Source organism: Liolophura sinensis, chromosome 1, assembly GCF_032854445.1.
Source record: "Liolophura sinensis isolate JHLJ2023 chromosome 1, CUHK_Ljap_v2, whole genome shotgun sequence".
NCBI classification, from domain to species: domain Eukaryota; kingdom Metazoa; phylum Mollusca; class Polyplacophora; order Chitonida; family Chitonidae; genus Liolophura; species Liolophura sinensis.
In genome coordinates, this window is record NC_088295.1 from 60,310,503 (window position 1) to 60,328,612 (window position 18,110).

Genomic DNA, 18,110 nt, shown 5'->3' on the forward strand with positions numbered 1-18,110 from the left:
AGTGGGGTTGAAAAATAGCCTTGACACCTGCTGATAATGCTTAACTACCTTTACCGCTTTTGAACGTAAAGCAACCATAAGGCTGTAGTAAGATATAGACATACACTCATATACACATAGCACTACATTTGCATTGAAAATTTACTGCATGTTCAAGATCTGCAGCTATTTGGTGTAGTCGTAGAGCTGTCATTCATAAAATGTCCACTGATAATAAATACTTTATTGTGACGTATGTGTTACACGTAATCTGTTTTAGAGCGAATATGTGTCCGATTATGACGCCAGGCGTGAATATATATCCGGTTTCTCGGGGTCAGCAGGTATGTGGCCGTGATTTCCCAATCTACTGAACTGCTGCCGTTTCATACTCATTATATCACTGTCACCAACAGCGAATTTTGTACAAAAATCTAAACAACGCCAAGGTTAATGGGTTACGGTGATGTAGCAGGGACTGATGACAGAAAAAAACGGAAATGCTTCTATTTCTGTAAATATACTCTGATGCATTTTCTCTTAAATACATGGCGTTCAGCATGAAGGGGATAGTGCAACGACTGGTTGACCCGTATCAGTATTATGGCTCGGGCGGGGCACCTTACTTACCTTCGGTAAGTCGTCGGTAAGCACTAGATAAAAGAGCGGTGGAAATCCGTCCTGCAACAAGGAGGCACATTACATACACCCTAAGGATTCCTTCGTCGTCATATGACTGAAAAAGTGTTGAGTACGACGTTAAACCCCAAGCACTCACTCACTCACTCTTAAATGCATTTTATATTTACATTCATTTCCTTTTTATCTAACGTTTACATAACATGATTCCAACGGACACCTGAACCATTTTTATGAATGAAAAAAAAATGCTGATTATAGTTCCGCGCAAGGATATTTAGTGGTTACGCCAGGCCTGAACAAGCTCACGTGCGTCGCGCAAATTGGAAATGTTAAACGTGTCTAACGGAGGCAGCGATATAAAGTGAGCGTAGAGAACGGCGCATGGGTGTAAAGCGATGCCACCGCTTTGAACGCTGGGAAGAGGATTTTTATTCATGGTCAAAAAGCAAGCCACATGAAAAACACAAACCATTGATTACTAGATTATGTTCATGGTTATTAAAAACCACGCGTCCTCCTGAATGAATGAATGCATGACAGTCGATCAGTCAGTTAGTCTGTCATTTGGTTTCTTGTCACAGGCACTGCAGTGGTCACGGCCGATAAGGCAGCTTTATGGACAGACGGCAGATATTTTCTGCAGGCAGACGAACAGCTGGATTGTAACTGGATACTAATGAAAGCTGGTACGTAAGTTTATGTGTTGTGTGTTGGTTTGATTATGATTTAAAGACAAAGAAAACACTAAAATGACGAACATGTATGTATCAGATTAAAAAAAGTTTCTAAACGAGTATATTGGTTTTTAAATATCAAATTCTACGGTGGTCTGTAATGACCAACAGGGTATCACTTACGTCGCATCCATATTATTTGCTTCAAATAGTTCGTTTCAAAGTCCATTCGGTGAATATGCTCATAGATCTTTATCTAGGCTTACATGCATTTGAACGGTTAAATCTAGCAGTCCACCCGTGTTAGGGAACTAACATCCTTTTGTGACATCACTGGTTCCAGCATGGTCAAAAAGGCCACCGTAAAATCCAAAGTTTCGAATGTATTTTACTAGGTTGAAAAATTCTAAGAAATAAATCGAACTATTTTTATGGACAGTGTCTTTCACCTGACATACACCTTCCTTGAAGAGTGCGTCGACATATTTTATATCGGTTTATATTGCTGCCTCTGATAACCTAATCACAGTACACCGACGCCGTCGTAAAGGGAAAAAATCTCGAGTGAGGCGTAAAACGCCGATGAAATAAAAAAAAATACTGTATGTTGATAAAGGACCGTCCGGTACATGTATTTGGCCAGTCCCTTTATAATAAAAAAGACTAAGAGTAAAACCATGCAGAGCAGTGACGATGTTGCCAGTAAGATGGGTCACAGGTTGCCCGTGAAGTCCGGCTTCTTGTTAAATTACCTCGTTTAGTGTGCAGGCCTATGTCAAATTACAAGCTTTAGGAAGTTACAACGCCAGCACTTTGTAAACCTTCGGTATATGACCCAACTCGGATTTGACCCCAGTGGCCACTTTTACAAAACTTAAATAAATTTTTCGTAAATTTTCTTGTAAATGACGTAACATTAGGGCACGATAACCTAGACAACGTCTTTTAAGAAAAAAAAAAAAATAACGAGAAATGTGAGTTATGAAGTTTTGTGAAAATGGTCCAGGTCTCCCGCTTCCAAATCGAAGACTCAGCGTACCATCTGCCATTGGAGTATGTTAATTTGTAGCCAGTACACCCAGTAGAGTTAAGTGTTAAAGGGCTTTAATCAAATGCTGTGATTTTCAATTTGTTTATGAATTTTTGAAAATTATTTGTACTCTTATATAATCTCATTCATGGCCAATTTTATTTCACTGAAGATAATATGTATATATTAACTTCGCGCTGTGGAACCGTTACAAGTTTGAATCATGCAAAGTCTGGAAGAAATGTAGTACAAAGAATGCTCGGTTAAACGATTCCACATCGACTTTATTTATTCATGGTGAAGTAATATACATGAAATCAGTGGACATATGACTGTTACAGGTCAGCCTAATGTTCCGACAACGTACGAGTGGCTGGAGAAAGAACTATCCAATGGCCAGGCCATCGGAGCAAGTTCTTACAACAATCCCATTGGTGAGTATATAGTTAGAGCAACTCAGTCAATTTAAATAGGCTGTTGCATCGAGTTTAATGCACTTAATAATACATGGGCAATATAACACTCACTGTGTACAGAAAAAAATGTCTGTGTAATGTATTATCACCGTGTGACTTGCTGTGCGATGAAATAGAACGAATCTGCGAGTTTTGTAATAAGAAATACCAGTGTACTGTAATTATTAGTTTTCCACACTGGTGGTGTAATGAAAAGAAAGTAGGTTATATGTAATAACGTGCATTATAACAGGTATATACATTATATGATGTTTATTTAAGTACTTAAGATAGAGGCTTCCGTGGCCTAGTGATTTGTCTGCCAGCGGATGGTCGTTGGTTTCCCTGGGGCTCTGCCCGGCTTCCTCCCCTATAATGCTGCATACCGTGGTAAAAGTGAAACATTCTTGAGTATGGCGTAAACCCAATAAAATAAACAAATTAATAGATAAATAAATAAATGAGCAAGTGCTTTAGAAAATTTCGCTCGAATAGGAAACGGGACAATTTACTGGAGCATCAAGACTTCATGCACAGCTCAACTCTTAAAATTATTAGTTTGTCATTCGCATACGAGGCAAAGCTTCTTGTATCATCGCCTTGCTCTCTGTAATCTCAGTGCGAGAGCAGACGATTCCTTAAACAGACATGGGAACTTTAACAATATACTAGTCATTCGATCTACTTTCCTGTCCTGGAAAATTACTGCATGTTAAGTCTGGATGTGCCATCCATGGTGTCCTTGCATAACAACAATCTTTTATTCCCAGGAAAATTGATTTCAAAGGGACAATGGCTGCCGGAAATACAGGAGTTACTGGACGCGGGCATACAGTTCAGACCGATTGACAACGACCTAGTCGATGCCATATGGACAACAGGTCGACCAGCGATACCAGCCGGACCCGTGGAGATCCATCCAATCTCTTTTGCAGGTTTGTTTTGTTTGTTTATTCACCATAAATTAGGTGACAATATGTAAGGGTTGATTCTAAGCACAAAGATGGCGGGAATAAAGTGTAATGTTCTAGCCCATTGAAACAATGGTATATCAGTGGTTATACATGAATTCTTACATTACCCTTTTCCATATGAAAGAGCAATTCATTACAATTCATACGCATTCATGTTTTACCTTTTTAGTCAAAACTATTTTGATTGGTTTGGTCAGTTTCAGGGCTTTACAAAAAATATAATTTTATCAGTCTATACGGAATAATGCCTTCAGAATACGCTTGAATAAACACCTTGCAAACGTACGAAACGGTTGAAGAATTACAGTAGTACATTTAAGACGATTTTTTCAGTGGTATTGGGAGGATAAAGATTGAACACAATAAATGAGAGGTGTAAGACAAATCACTCACGAGACGAAACAGCAATCTGGTCCTCGGATTTCATGTTTAAGATAGCAGTATTTATGGTATCCAGACAAAACAGTGCTATATGCATCATTGACGTCTACAGTTTTTTTTAAATAAAAAAGCCAGAAAAATGATCAATGCGTGTAAAGCTATAAGCTACGAAGTATGTGCACCTAAGAAAACCCACGACTATCCGAAGATTGCCTGTCTGATTTTGACCCAGGCCAACTATTTATATGGTGCACGAATGTATAGCTTTACAGTTTATGACAGTTTATTCAATAAGCACTATGCAAATAATGAAAAAAATAATGACGAAGTACCTTGAAATGATGTCAAACAAAGCGTGCAGCGCGCTCTTGAAGTGACGTGAAATGATGTAAAGCAAAGCATGTAGAGCGCTTTGAAGTGCTGTGAAATGATGTAAAGCAAAGCATGCAGCGCGCTCTTGAAGTGACGTGAAATGATGTAAAGCAAAGCATGTTGCGCGCTTTCAAGTGCCGTGAAATGATGTAAAACAAAGCATGCAGCGTGCTCTTGAAGTGCCGTGAAGTGATATAAAACAAAGCGTGCAGCGCGCTCTTGAAGTGCCGTGATGTGATGTAAAACAAAACGTGCAGCGCGCTCTTGAAGTGCCGTGAAATGATGTAAAACAAAGCATGCAGCGCGCTCTTGAAATGACGTGAAATGATGTAAAACAAAGCATGCAGCGCGCTCTTGAAGTGCCGTGAAATGATGTAAAACAAAGCATGCAGCGCACCATAAAATATGTTTATGCAATAAAGTTCTCCTTTGTTACCTCAGGGAAAAACTGGTCGGAGAAAGTGGGCTTTGTTCGAAATCACTTGAGCGCGGCCAACGTAACTGCACTGGTGGTTACGGGTCTGGACGAAACTGCATGTGAGTAGAATAGATCTAAATACACCCTGATACAGTTAAGAGATATATTGCACATATGTATTCAGAGTTTACCCTTTAAAAGACGCCCGAGGGTCGTCGTTGATCAAAGATAAAGTCACCCGCAAAGGTTTCAGTGAGATATCTTTTCAACAATCTGTGCATTCACCTTTTTCTGTCTCACGTTGTGGTTTGATTTATTTATTTATTTCTCTGACTGGTGTTTTACGCCGTCTTGATGACTGTTCCACTTGTATGGTGGTGGCCAGCATTATGGTGGTAGGAAACTTGGTAGCAGTGGGGTGGAACCCACGACCATCCGCAGGTTGCTGCAGGCACGTTGTGGTTTGGCACATATACATGTTACGTTGTTTCATAGTATAGAGTTTCCTCTAAAGATAGCTGATCATTATTTCCCCTCAACACAAAATACCAAACGTAAAAAAACTTAAAATAATAAAAAAACTCCATATGTTGTGCATTTTGGCCTTAAACGTGAAATATAAATAGCGCTGACTTATTGATTATAAATTTGTAAGACACATCATAAACTTGCTACCAATTCCGTTATCTATTTTGTCGAAAATGAAATGTGTTTGCATTAATAATCTACATTTTCAGGGTTGTTTAATCTAAGAGGTGCAGATATTCCCTACAATCCGTTCTTCATATCGTATGCCATAGTCGAGATGGACAGAGTCAGGTATGAATTAGCAAATTAATCATTATACGCAACAACAACAACGACAAAATTCGTCAAATGTAGCTGTTAAACGGTGATTGTAAATGTTGACTGTTTGAACTAACAAGTGTTGAATTCGCATGCGTTAGTGTGGGTTGCATTACGTAAAGACGATCGCCAGTCAGTCCGTCTGAATGAGTGAGTGCTTGGGGTTTGTCGTCGTACTTAGCAATTTTTCAGTCATATGAGGATGAAAGAATCTTTAGAGTGCATGTAATGTGCCTCCTTGTTGTAGGAGGACGGATTTCCACCGCTCTTTTATCTAATGCTACTTCTGAGACGACTTAGCGAAGGCAAGTAAGCCGCCCAGCCCGAGCCATTATACTGATACGGGTCAACCAGTTGTTGCACTATCTCCTTCATGCTGAACGCCAGGCGAGGAAGTTACAACTTCCTCTGTTAAAGTCTTAAGTGTGACTCGACCCTGGATCTACCGCTCCCGAAGCGGAGTCAGTCCGTCTGTACCACTTGTCCAGCACGTTGGTTCTACGCTTTACAGTCTAAGTGTATGGGTCTCATTTCATGTGGGTAAATATAATTTTGGAAACGATGTGGCGAGCATTACCATTTTGTTGATAGTTGCCATGGCAACCAGAGGAAAAATTCACCTGTATTCACTCTGTGATTGGGCATATGACTTCGAGTTCGGGATACAAATCCCAATTGCTTTGCAATTTTTTGGTGGATACATAAGTAGAAAAAGTGACAATGTATAGCGCTTCCATTTCTTCCGTTGCCATTAGTAACCGGATTGCCATTTTCATTTTCTGTACTCTTGTGGTATTACTTATTATGTACTACTATAATTATTACTATGCCCCCACTGCTACTGCAATTGTTCAGTTTTACATGTGCAATTTTAATATTTAACTGATGTATGTGTGACACCCGAAATTATTCATCCAAATATTCAAGTAATTTCTCTGAGGGTTTCCTATTAAAATGCTGGGGTATTCTTTTATACGTTACACACGAATGTATTCGGGTATATGCTACGTTTACCTGAACCCTTTTGGAGTATATAAGCTGAAGAATAATATATCTTTTTTAAGTTATCAAGCTAATTGTTATGTCATTGAAGGTTGTATTTGAGGGACCACTCGACCAAGCTAAGCAGTCAGGACTTGCAGACTCATCTGAATACTAACGCTGATGGCTCGTGTACAGGCAAACAGGGCAACTGCGTTGAGGTATGGTACCACTCGGTTTAGATAGATTGAACTGTTACATTTATTTATTTGATTGATTGGTGTTTTACACCGTACTGAAGAATATTACACTTATACTACAAGGTCGTGAGGGAAATCACGGTCAGACCCTCTTACGTAAGACCGAAGAGAGAGCCAGCATTTGTCGACAGCGTTCTGGAGAGGTTAACCTGTGTTGCGCTAGCATGCTGGCCACTTGGGGAGAACTGTTACATAAACACATTCATAATGAATTCATGTTAGAGATTACTCAGGTGTACAGTGTAAATGTTTACACTCTTGACAAACATAACAACATCATGTATCAAATCTAAGATTATGACATTTTTCTTAACAAGAAAGCGTTTACTTGTATTTTCAGTTTGCCTCGTGTTTGGTTGAATGTGCTGCCCAAGAGAAAAGAGTAATGTTTGAAAGGAAACAGTAGTGGGTAAAGGAAATGTACTAGTGTATGTGAGGAAAGAGATTGTGTCTATAGGGGGGACAGAATAGGGTGAAAACAGTTAATATTTTTTGAAGAGAAGCAGATGTGAATGAAAGAAAAACTCTACATTTCGGCAGCAATAGTAGGTATAAACAAAAACAGTAATGAGAGAACGAAAACGATAATGAGAATACTTTTCAGTAATGAGAGAATGAAAATGAGAGTACTTTTCAGTAATGAGAGAAAGAAAATGATAATGAGAGTACTTTTCAGTGGTGAGAGAATGAAAATGAGAATGAAAGTACTTTTCAGTAATGAGAGGATGAAAATGAGAATGAAAGTACTTTTCAGTAATGAGAGAATGAGAAAGGGAATCGCAGGGAGTTAAAGCAAACAGTCTTGCTGTAAAGGAAATTGTAGTAAAAAGGAAAACAGCAGCGAATAAAACAAAGACGAGTGGGTTGAAGAAAGAAAGTATCTATATTCAAGGAAACAAAGGTGTTTTAAAGGAAATAATGGTTCATGAAATAACAATATTATGTTTGACAGTAATTGGTGGGATTTGATTTATTTCTTTAATTGGTGTTTGACGTCGTACCCAAGAATATTTCTCTTGTACGACAGCGGCCAGCATTATGGTGGGTGGAAACCGGGCAAAGCCCGGGGAAAACCCACGACCATCCGCAGGTTGCTGGCAGACCTTCCCAGGTTCGGCGGGAGAGGAAACTAGCATGAGCTGGACTTGAACTCACAGCAACCGCAACTGTGAGAGCCTCCTGGGTTATTACGCTGCGCTAGCGCGCTAACTAACTGAGCCACAGAGGCCTCCAGTATTTGATGGGAAACAGTAGCACAAAGAACAATAGTGTCTAAAAGGAAATAACAGTGGATAGAAGAAATTGGCTGTGTTTGAAAATACTCATGTGTGAGTGAAACAATTCAGTAGCACTTGGAAGGAAAGGTAGAGAGAGAAAGCAGTAGTGTTTTAAGGAAACTAGAACCGCCTGCCGTTCCACGGCGTAAAATCACTGAAATTTTTGCTAATATTTCAGGTTAAAAATTATAATTCGATGAAAGCGGATGTTGCAGCCTTGGCGATGCAGTCTTCTACCAGGAAGATATGGATTAGTCACAGTTGTAACTACGCCATTTATAACAGCATTGATCGGGTAAGTTCATTGGCTCTATAACCCCTTATGATAGTTTTATTTATTTGTTTATTTCATTGGTGGTTTACGCCGTTTTCAATAATATTTTGCTTATACGAGGCCGGCCGAAATTACCGTGAAAGGAAACCGGACAGAGGCCGGGGGAAACTGAAGACCATCTGCAGGTTGATACCAGACCTTCCTAGGAGACGTACCAGAGAGGAAGTCAGCACAAGCTTTATGATACAAGTACTCACCACTTGTTCATTCCATTATTTTAGGTGACGCTCATTGGTTATTGACGCAATCAAGGGCTCTCTGGAACAGTCCAAAAACCCGCTTTTGGTTATGGAATTAAACCCACAAATTAAAGGACAAAACCAACGGCTTTTGACTGGATTTTAGTTCTTTCTAGACATAGCCCTGTACTGTCGTCAGACAGTATATGCTGGTATTAGTATCATGTTGTTCTTGTTCTGTCCACATGCACCCACATGCGTCACTTCCGTTTTAGAGATTGGTTAACAAATCGCTTGTGTTAAAACTGGTTCAACAGGGCGCAGGTCTTAAAATGTTTATGAAATCCAGTCAAAATTGGTTGGCTTCGTCCAGGGTCATTGACAGTTGGACCCGCTTGTTCGAAGCACGAAGCAAATAGTTTCTATTGTGGTAATCTGCAATGTAGACATCTTGCTGTCAATACAGCGAGGTGCACGTACCGTTACGGCTGACCCTGTAACTCGTTCAAGTGCGTTACCTCCCCTGTTCAGCCTAAATGTCAAGCATCTGGACTACGAGGTCCCAGTAACAAGAAGCTATCGAAGACATAAATCAGACGATGTCTTCACTTCAAGTCAGAACCGCACGCCCTCACAGAAATGTTAGACGACTATCGCATTACACTATAACATAGTTGTCTGAAGAAAGTTTCACAAAAGTTATTTAGAGTAGGGGCTGATCGTTTGTGAACACGAGAAGTTCTTAAAGGAAAGGGCCGTCATTAGTGCCTGTGGAACACGGCCAGACCGACTCAAAATCTGCATGATAGCTTTGGTTTATACTGTAAGTAGTTATTTGCGTTGTCATATTACTTTTGTCTCCCAGTATGTTTGTCTGCTAATGACTAGTTACAGTTTCCTCCCACCACAATGCTAACCGCCGTCGTATAAGTGAAATATTCTTGAGTATGGCGTAAAACACCAATCAGATAAATAAAAAAATATTGATCAGTTGCATGAAATATCATTTCATGACTATGTTATCCCAGCCATTGCCTGACACAATGTCGCGTGGACAGCTTTTATGAGCACATGGTATATCCTATCATATTGCCTATTGGATGTTCTTTGTAAACTATATTGCCTTGAACCTGAAATTACTAGGATAGGATAATATATGTCAAACAGAGTAGTCCATGGGCCAGACATTATATTGGTACCACCTGAGATGGCCAAACCTAATTAGTACTAACATGTTTATAGGGCCCTTAGAAGTAAAATAAGACATCATGGCCTTTCTGAAATGGTGGCTTTATCACGCATATTGATAAAGTATAAAATCACCTTATGACGTGTATAAAGCGTTGCGCAAATTACGGAGAGCAAGAGAAACGTCAGTATATCGTGAACTCTCAGTTAATAATGTAATGAGTCAATTTAAAAGATAATTCAGCTGTCCACATTTTGTCTATATTCCATGTACACTATTATCTGAATATTCAATTGACCTGTACATTTACATGTAAGATTTGCAAGGTATTCAGCTTAGTTGATAACAGTTAATCAACAGTTTACATGCCCAGGTGTGTAGATCTTTTCATTACATCATCATTACAGTGAGTTAAGGCCGATTAACTGAGGCAAGTAAACGTTAGTGTCATTTCCTTACCTGTGAGGAAATGACACTGAAAACTACAATGTCAGAGTAAACCTTTGATCAGATTCTTTGACCATCAGTCAAGAAAACTGGTAATTGAAAGTACCGCCAAACACTAAGATTAAGGACCAAATCATTCCGTAATACTCTTTGTAAAGTGTAAATGTCTACCTTGAAGTTAAAGACAAAAAAGAAACCAAGACAATACACACTATTATATTTTTCCAATTTTTACAACCTAGTAAATTGGGTTTAAACCACAGACCCCCACTGCGTGTCATTTTGAATTTACGAGTGATCTTTAAACTTGAAATCAACAGGTAAATGTTAACACAACCATGATAGAATGCTTTAAAATGTTACAATATATAAAATTTATGTCTTTTGTTGTTTTCTGACTGCAAAGAAAATTGCCGATGCAGCCCTTCTCATCCCTGTAGCTCGCCCCTTTCCCCAGCCAGACAGGGCTAAAATGTCATCTTTAATCAACAAATCTGCCATTATGTTTGAGAAGAATAGCTTAACTTAGTTAAGGAAGTGTTCCTAAAGGTAAACACTCTGTTCCTAAATTGATTTTGTGTTTCAAATAGCGCTGTTATTGTATGACTGTTTTGTATGGCAATATATAAGTTAGTACATTGCACAATAGGTACGTCCATTGAAGAGGGTATAACCCACACAAAGCTACCTATCTGCGAGGGCTATCATATCGAAACATAAACAAAAGATGTGAAATTTTGGGCCCTAGCCCATGGACTGCATAGGAATATGCTGGTTTTAGGTTTTTCTTCTTTGTCCTCTAATTGTCTCTGATTTCCTCTGATTGACCATTGAATTATTGATCTATATCACGGTTCTAATATGGAGCCTATCAAAATCAACCGTCTATGTATACAGGTTTTACCCTCAATCTGCTTTTCCGTTCAACAGACAAAAGCCTACCAGAAATCTTCACCTATTGCTCTTATGAAAGCAGTTAAGAATAGCGTTGAACGACAAGGCATGAAGAATTCGCACGTAAGTCAGCAATGCATTCTGGGGATTCTTTGACACACTAACTGATTGTCTGTTTTGAAAGTAAAGCAACTAACAATAAAAGCTTTACGTATGTATGAAGCAAGCCAGTCGGTAAATATCTAATAACAGTTAGACACGTTTTCACATGGCTAAACTCGGAGGCTTAAGGACATCAACAGACCAAGGACTGTGTAGAAGACTTTTTTTTATATATCAGCCGCGATAGCAATACTTCGACATAAAACATTCAGCCGAAATTTCCAGAGGCCGTTAGTGCAGAATCCATACTTTCTAATGTCTTGCAACTGGTTAACATTTTTGCTAAAGGTGACACATAAATTATGGCGTTCAAATCTCATCGTGACGTATGCTAATTACATGAAATTTTCGAAAAGAATAAAACTATATAAATAATTGTATAATCATTTAAAATAAAGCAAACAGTTGCCAAGCTTGTCATATCCTTGTATGTTTTACCTGTCTGCATTCACAGATCCGGGATGCCGTGGCCTTGATTTCGTTCATGCAGAGATTGGAAAAAGAGGTGAGAGAAACTAGAACAATTCCATTCTTTACATTCCAAAGAACATAAATTAGCCAAAAAATCATTTCCGGTAATAAATGTGACTTTTAAAGTGTTATCTGTCATGTTTTTGGGGTTTTACTTATAGACTGGAGAGGAAGAGGAATATTTTTTTTAGCCCTGGACTAACCACTGGATATTTATTCGCATTAGCCACATGCTTAGTGATGTTCAGCCTTGACATCTATTTTGAGGGTTACCGCCCTTTGTTTGCGCGACAGCAAGTATACAGAGGTAACATTTCTATTTATGCATACATGCAATAATTTGGTTTATTTACATTTAGAAGTAAATTTAAAAATCATCATTTCATAATAAAACATATAGTTGTAGGACTTCAACACATTGTTAGTCGGTTGTGGTAATCCGACCACGGAAACCGTAAGCAGCTCTACTTTTGTGAAATGGCTTAATCACCTTTTGCCCTGGCTTGCTTACATTTGTGGTCGAAATGAGCTTTAGCTGACTCAGCCGACTTTGCGACCTTAGGGGGATACGGAAGTCTTGCGAAAACGATCCGTGACCTATTTGAGTATCCAGGGTAATAGCTTTCTGGCGGAAGTCGATGACTAGGTTTTGTTACACTCTTCGTACAAAAGCTCTAACTGATTAAAACAATATCTTAAAGGGGCTCATCCCCCATTAAAGGGACCATACATTTACAGAGACCGTACCAAAGAATGTGAGGAAAAAAATATCACAGATTGTGAGGGGAAAAATAATTGGGCGTTAATCAAATTAATTCTTTTTCATTTTGAATCTAAAACCCAAACTGTAACCTCTCAGAAAATACCTACCTCGCCAGTGTCCGATGTATTACAGCTTTCTATAAATCTCTAATTTAACCAGGACAAAAATGCTAATGTAAAAGTTGTCAAAAGTTTATAAAAATTTCTAACGTGGGCCGCTTTACGACTCTTAATTACATGGCGCACGTTGATGAGCTATGTGGTATATGGACTTATAAGCCACATATGCATGCATATTTCGGCTTCCTGGAACATAATATACGCATTAGCTTGTCGGTGCCTATTTATGAGCTTTTTAGAATATGGTTTTTTATTTTATTTATTTGCTTGAAGGGTGTTTTGTGCCGTTTTTCACCTATATGTCTGTGAAAATATAATTTACAAAGTAAATTTCCTTCATCCAAAATACCTGGAACCGGACTGGAACCTGCGGTCCAATTTATCAAATGGTATAATCTTTTTGGGCAGCGAGTATTTGATATGTTAGCTTATGCGCAGCCCATGACGCACTTTGATATATATAATTACCAAATACTTACCAGTAACCAGTAAATATCTATTTATTTATTTATTTGATTGGTGTTTTACGCCGTACTCAAGAATATTTCACTTATACGACGGCGGCCAACATTATAGTGGGTGGAAACCGGGTAGAGGCCGGGGGAAACCCACGACCATCCGCAGGCAGACCTTCCCACATACGGCCGGAGAGGAAGCCAGCATGAGCTGGACTTGAACTCACAGCGACCGCATTGGTTAGAGACTCCTGGGTCATTACGCTGCGCTAGCGCGCTAACGAACTGAGCCACGGAGGCCCCGCAAAATATCTAAACAACATGCTGTCATCATGGACGCTGTACCAAATAAATACCCACCTTCTGAATTATGCCTCATCTTTGAAGCAGAGATGCACAAAGGTGGAATCAATCATAAAGTAGCGTATTATACTGAAGCAGGCGTAACATTTGCAAAAAACGTTTACAATCGTTTTAATCAGCATAAACTTCACTTTATTTTGTGTGTTTTTGTTTCATTTTTTTGAAACCAGGTTAAAGAGGGTAAACCGTGGACTGAAGTATCTGCCGCTATGGAGTTGAAGAAGTACAGAGAGTAAGTATTATTTGAAATATTCTGTTTTTTTTTGTTACAATGGAACACATGGTTTTACCTCATACATGTCGATTATTGCTCTACATCAAAGAATGCAACAAATCAACTCCACTCGAACAAATGTAACGAATTACTGTTCTTTTTTTAAAATGAAACATCACCAAAACGTAAAATTACTTGCTCTTTTCGATTTACATGACGAAGACACTATTTACGGCTTTCTATAAATCTCAAATTTAACCAGGACAAGAATAGCTTTGAAATAGGAAACCTTTAACGCCTCAAACATTCATTCCTGCCTTTATGATGACGTTTTGTGCGCCAACTGGTGACGTAGCACTCATGTTATCCCAGAAAACAATGCTCAATCCAGCTTGGACCCGAGTCGCCAATGCTGCTGTTGTTGATTGAAAGACCATCTTTTGAATAACATAGCCTTGTAAAGGGCTTAACAACAGGCTTGTCTAGATTAAATCAACTTTCTTTAAAAAAAAAAGACACAAAAAACAAAAGCATGTTACATAAAAAATCGAATGTTCAAAGTGTTGTTTTATTCAGGAAGCAGGATTACATGAAGGGCCTGAGCTTCCCCAGTATATCTGGGTTTGGGTCTAACGGAGCCATCATCCATTACAAGCCCAGTAACGTCACCGATCGAACAATTACTACAGAGGGCATGTACTTGTTGGACTCTGGTGGACAGTATTTGTAAGTACAAAGTTATCTCCCTTCTTTTAGTGATGCCCATTGAGTTCAATTTTCTTCGTTCTTGTTATACTGATGATGCTGTCTATCAAAAGTTCAAGTGAGCCAGCAGAAAACAAATAAGATTGCTTTGGGATTATTGTCATCTATTGATATATGCAATAATGAAATGAATCACTGTAAATACTCTCTTGTTCGGTTTATTTTTCTTTAACGGAAGCTGTGTGGGTTCAAAAGATGAGAATGTTAACTGTTCATATATATATGGCCAGGAAATTTCCTTCCATTATTGTTGTGGCGTTTCTTGTCTGTTTTTGTTTTGCATTTAGGGATGGAACTACAGATGTCACTCGTACCTTTCATTTTGGAACTCCTACTGATTTTGAAAAGGTAACATCGTTTAAATAAGCATTACAACAAATGAAAAGTAATAGATGAAGAAAAAAATGTATTGTTAACGCCATCTGTCATCTCAAGAATACAATATTTGTGTTCATAACCTTTTTTCAATATAAAAAAGGCAAACGGTAAATAATTGTAGTTATATTCTGAATTCATTACCAACTTTAGTCCAATGTATAGATCCATTGAAATAACATTTAAAAACATTTGATCAATTATTAAAAAAAATCGGCCATAAATGTATTAAATGTTTGAATCATGTTGTAAATACTTTTATATGTTTCATAGGAGGCCTACACCCTGGTTCTAATGGGCGCAATAGACTTGGCTTTGTTGAAATGGCCAGCCGGGTTATACGGTAAGATACTCGAGAATGCCTTTAAGCAACGAGCAAATAAATAAATATGTGATAAGAGTGGAAGTCTTTATAACTGCATACAGTTCTGGTTCGATTGTGTCAGGGCTTATGTCAGGCAGTTTGCCAGGGGCGTGTATGTCGGCCAGTATGTTAGGCATGTCAAACAGTTCGACCTGGACCATCTTATGCTGGCTTCCTCTCCGGCCGTACGTGGGAAGGTCTGGCAGCAACCTGCGGATGGTCGTGGGTTTCCCCCGGGCTCTGCCCGGTTTCCACCCACCATAATGCTGGCCGCCGTCGTATGAGTGAAATACTCTTGGGTACGACGTCAAACACCAATCAAAAAAAAAAAAAAAACCGGTTCGACCTGGACATATGTGATAGGCGAATTTATAAAGACTTAGTCTGGCTAAATTAAACCGAGTGCATGTATACAAGTCTGAGCGCATTTTGTGTTACAGATTTAGAACCTAAAAACAAAATTGAATATATATATATATATTCTATGAGAGGTACATATAATGTGAAAAGATGCAGTAAGCCATGCTGATAGTAAAGCATTCAGTAGTTTTGAGAGTGTAACCTTAAATGCATTGGATGTAGCAGTGGAACATACTACTTACTACTAAGTTCGCATGTGGGAAGGCCTTGCAGCAACCTGCGGATGGTCGTTGGCTTCCTCCGGGCTCTGCTCGGCATTCTCCCATCATAATGCTGGCCGCCGTCGTTTAAGTGAAATATTTTTGAGTACGGCGTGAAACAACAATCAAACAAATAATGAAATAAATATTACATAACTCATTGTATTCTGAATTTTCAAGGACACGTGGACAGAGAAGTACATTTTAAAATTCTTGAATAAAGGTTAAAGATATTAACTATAAACCATGCAATGGATCGAAAAGTTTCAGAATGAATATGTAAGAAAACTGTTTGGTTATGAGGATATAAGTTGCGTTATGAATATCATAGTTTTGGCACCAACCTTAACTTGTATTTATATTCATGTATCTAAACCAGTACTAATATTTTAATGTGTTATGAATAATATTAGGTGTGCTGTGTTGATCAAGCACTAATACGGGCCCAGTGTTGATAAGTGTTTGTATTTCAATATCGAAATAAGTACGAGTATTAGACGTGTTATGTTGATCAGGCACTCATCTGACCCCAATTTTTGTGCTTGTTCAGGTTACTATACCACGAGGAGTATAGACACACGATGTGTTACATGAATCAACCCGAACTCATCTGTCTCCAGGCTTGATACTGTTACATTTCCTAATGTTTATGTCAGTGACTGCTCTGTTCCAGGTCGTGATCTCGATGCGGTGACCCGGGCCCCTCTCTGGAAGGCAGGACTAATATACAACCACGGGACGGGACACGGCATTGGCGCGTATCTCAGCGTCCACGAAGGTAAGAAAGTGGATACAGGTCATGTAATGCGAAATCCCGCTTCTCAACCTGAGGTCTGCCAGCAGTGGTTGTGGTTTCCCCCAGAGGTCAGCCCGGTTTCCAACCACCACAACCGCCTTTGCATGTGTGAAATAGTTTCGCCTTACATCACTTTAAGACGAAAGAAGGAAGTCGATAATGAGTAATAATTTCCAGCCTTCCTTGATGTTGTTGTGAAGCTACATCATTGTAACAATCGTTAAGCCGCCGGATAGAGCGCATGCATCTGTGTGTATGTATATAACCCATCGAAGTCAACAATATCTATTCGCAATATTGATATGACTTTGTATGAAAAATGAAACACATATTTCTTATCAATTTGTAAACATTTAAGTCTTTTTGGATGAAAGAAATGAAAATAAGTTGTTCTTTCATCCTTCTTCATTTGAAAGAGAATGGTACAAATAATTTAGCTAATTGATATATCACCATGATCGATCGCATAATGCCATGCACATAACATTAGGGGTAACTCAAGCTCCATGGATTAAATCTAATTGGCCAACTAACCTTTTTCAGGACCTGGCCGAATCTCTCTCGGTTACCGCGAGACAACCTATGAATCGAAGCTGTATGATGGCATGTTTTTCTCAGACGGTATGGTTTCACAAGTTGATTATTGATTATTTTTATTTTCAAAACATTTCATCTTCATTGACTTTAATCTTCATAAGGAGGTATATCAGTCTTGTAGAATTTGAGCTTTTGAAAAAACGGACCTTCGATGGCCGATTGGTCCAGACTGCCTCAGAACAGACCTCTGTTCGACATCGCGAGTTCGATCCAGCTCTCGCTCGTTCACTCGGCTACAGCTTCATGTCAAGAGGTTTTCGGTTGTCTGTTGTTCGGGGAGCTTTCCTACTGTCATAAAACGTTATAAATGCCTAAAAGCCAGCATGTTACTATGTTACAACGTGTAATGATTGTCTTCAAGTGCACAACACTTAAAGGCGTAAATATGACATAAGATAGCGGTATAGATTACAATATTTTGTAAACATTTTGTAAATTGCTAAACTTTCTAACATTATAAATGCCTTCCCTCCTCCAACACTGCCAAAATGGTGGATTCGACATTGTCAGTGTTATACATAACATTTCAGTTTTAACGGAACGTGGAAAAGATGTTTGAATAAAATATAACGGTTAAGTAAATTTTGAAGATGATAATCTTGTCTCTGTATTGCTTTTCGACGGAAACTTTCAGAACCGGGGTATTACGAAGATGGCAAATTTGGCGTCAGACTGGAGACCATTGTGGAAATTGTCTACGTCAGTACCAAGGTA

The 18,110-nt window shown here is 38.8% G+C and overlaps 1 protein-coding gene across 2 annotated transcripts in view; it reads left to right on the forward strand.

The window, feature by feature from the left end:
* The window catches only part of LOC135468646 (xaa-Pro aminopeptidase 1-like), a 39,205-nt gene that overhangs the window by 17,336 nt on the left and 3,759 nt on the right, over positions 1 to 18,110 (forward strand). For both annotated transcript variants that reach the window (XM_064747024.1, XM_064747016.1), the window contains exons 4-20: positions 260 to 323; positions 1,203 to 1,307; positions 2,667 to 2,759; positions 3,551 to 3,715; positions 4,949 to 5,044; positions 5,663 to 5,744; positions 6,865 to 6,973; positions 8,468 to 8,584; positions 11,369 to 11,455; positions 11,949 to 11,999; positions 13,836 to 13,897; positions 14,456 to 14,605; positions 14,932 to 14,992; positions 15,293 to 15,362; positions 16,677 to 16,781; positions 17,343 to 17,420; positions 18,031 to 18,107. In XM_064747024.1, the coding sequence (XP_064603094.1) occupies positions 260 to 323; positions 1,203 to 1,307; positions 2,667 to 2,759; positions 3,551 to 3,715; positions 4,949 to 5,044; positions 5,663 to 5,744; positions 6,865 to 6,973; positions 8,468 to 8,584; positions 11,369 to 11,455; positions 11,949 to 11,999; positions 13,836 to 13,897; positions 14,456 to 14,605; positions 14,932 to 14,992; positions 15,293 to 15,362; positions 16,677 to 16,781; positions 17,343 to 17,420; positions 18,031 to 18,107 (1,572 nt within the window). The remainder of the gene's footprint in view (positions 1 to 259; positions 324 to 1,202; positions 1,308 to 2,666; positions 2,760 to 3,550; positions 3,716 to 4,948; positions 5,045 to 5,662; positions 5,745 to 6,864; positions 6,974 to 8,467; positions 8,585 to 11,368; positions 11,456 to 11,948; positions 12,000 to 13,835; positions 13,898 to 14,455; positions 14,606 to 14,931; positions 14,993 to 15,292; positions 15,363 to 16,676; positions 16,782 to 17,342; positions 17,421 to 18,030; positions 18,108 to 18,110) is intronic.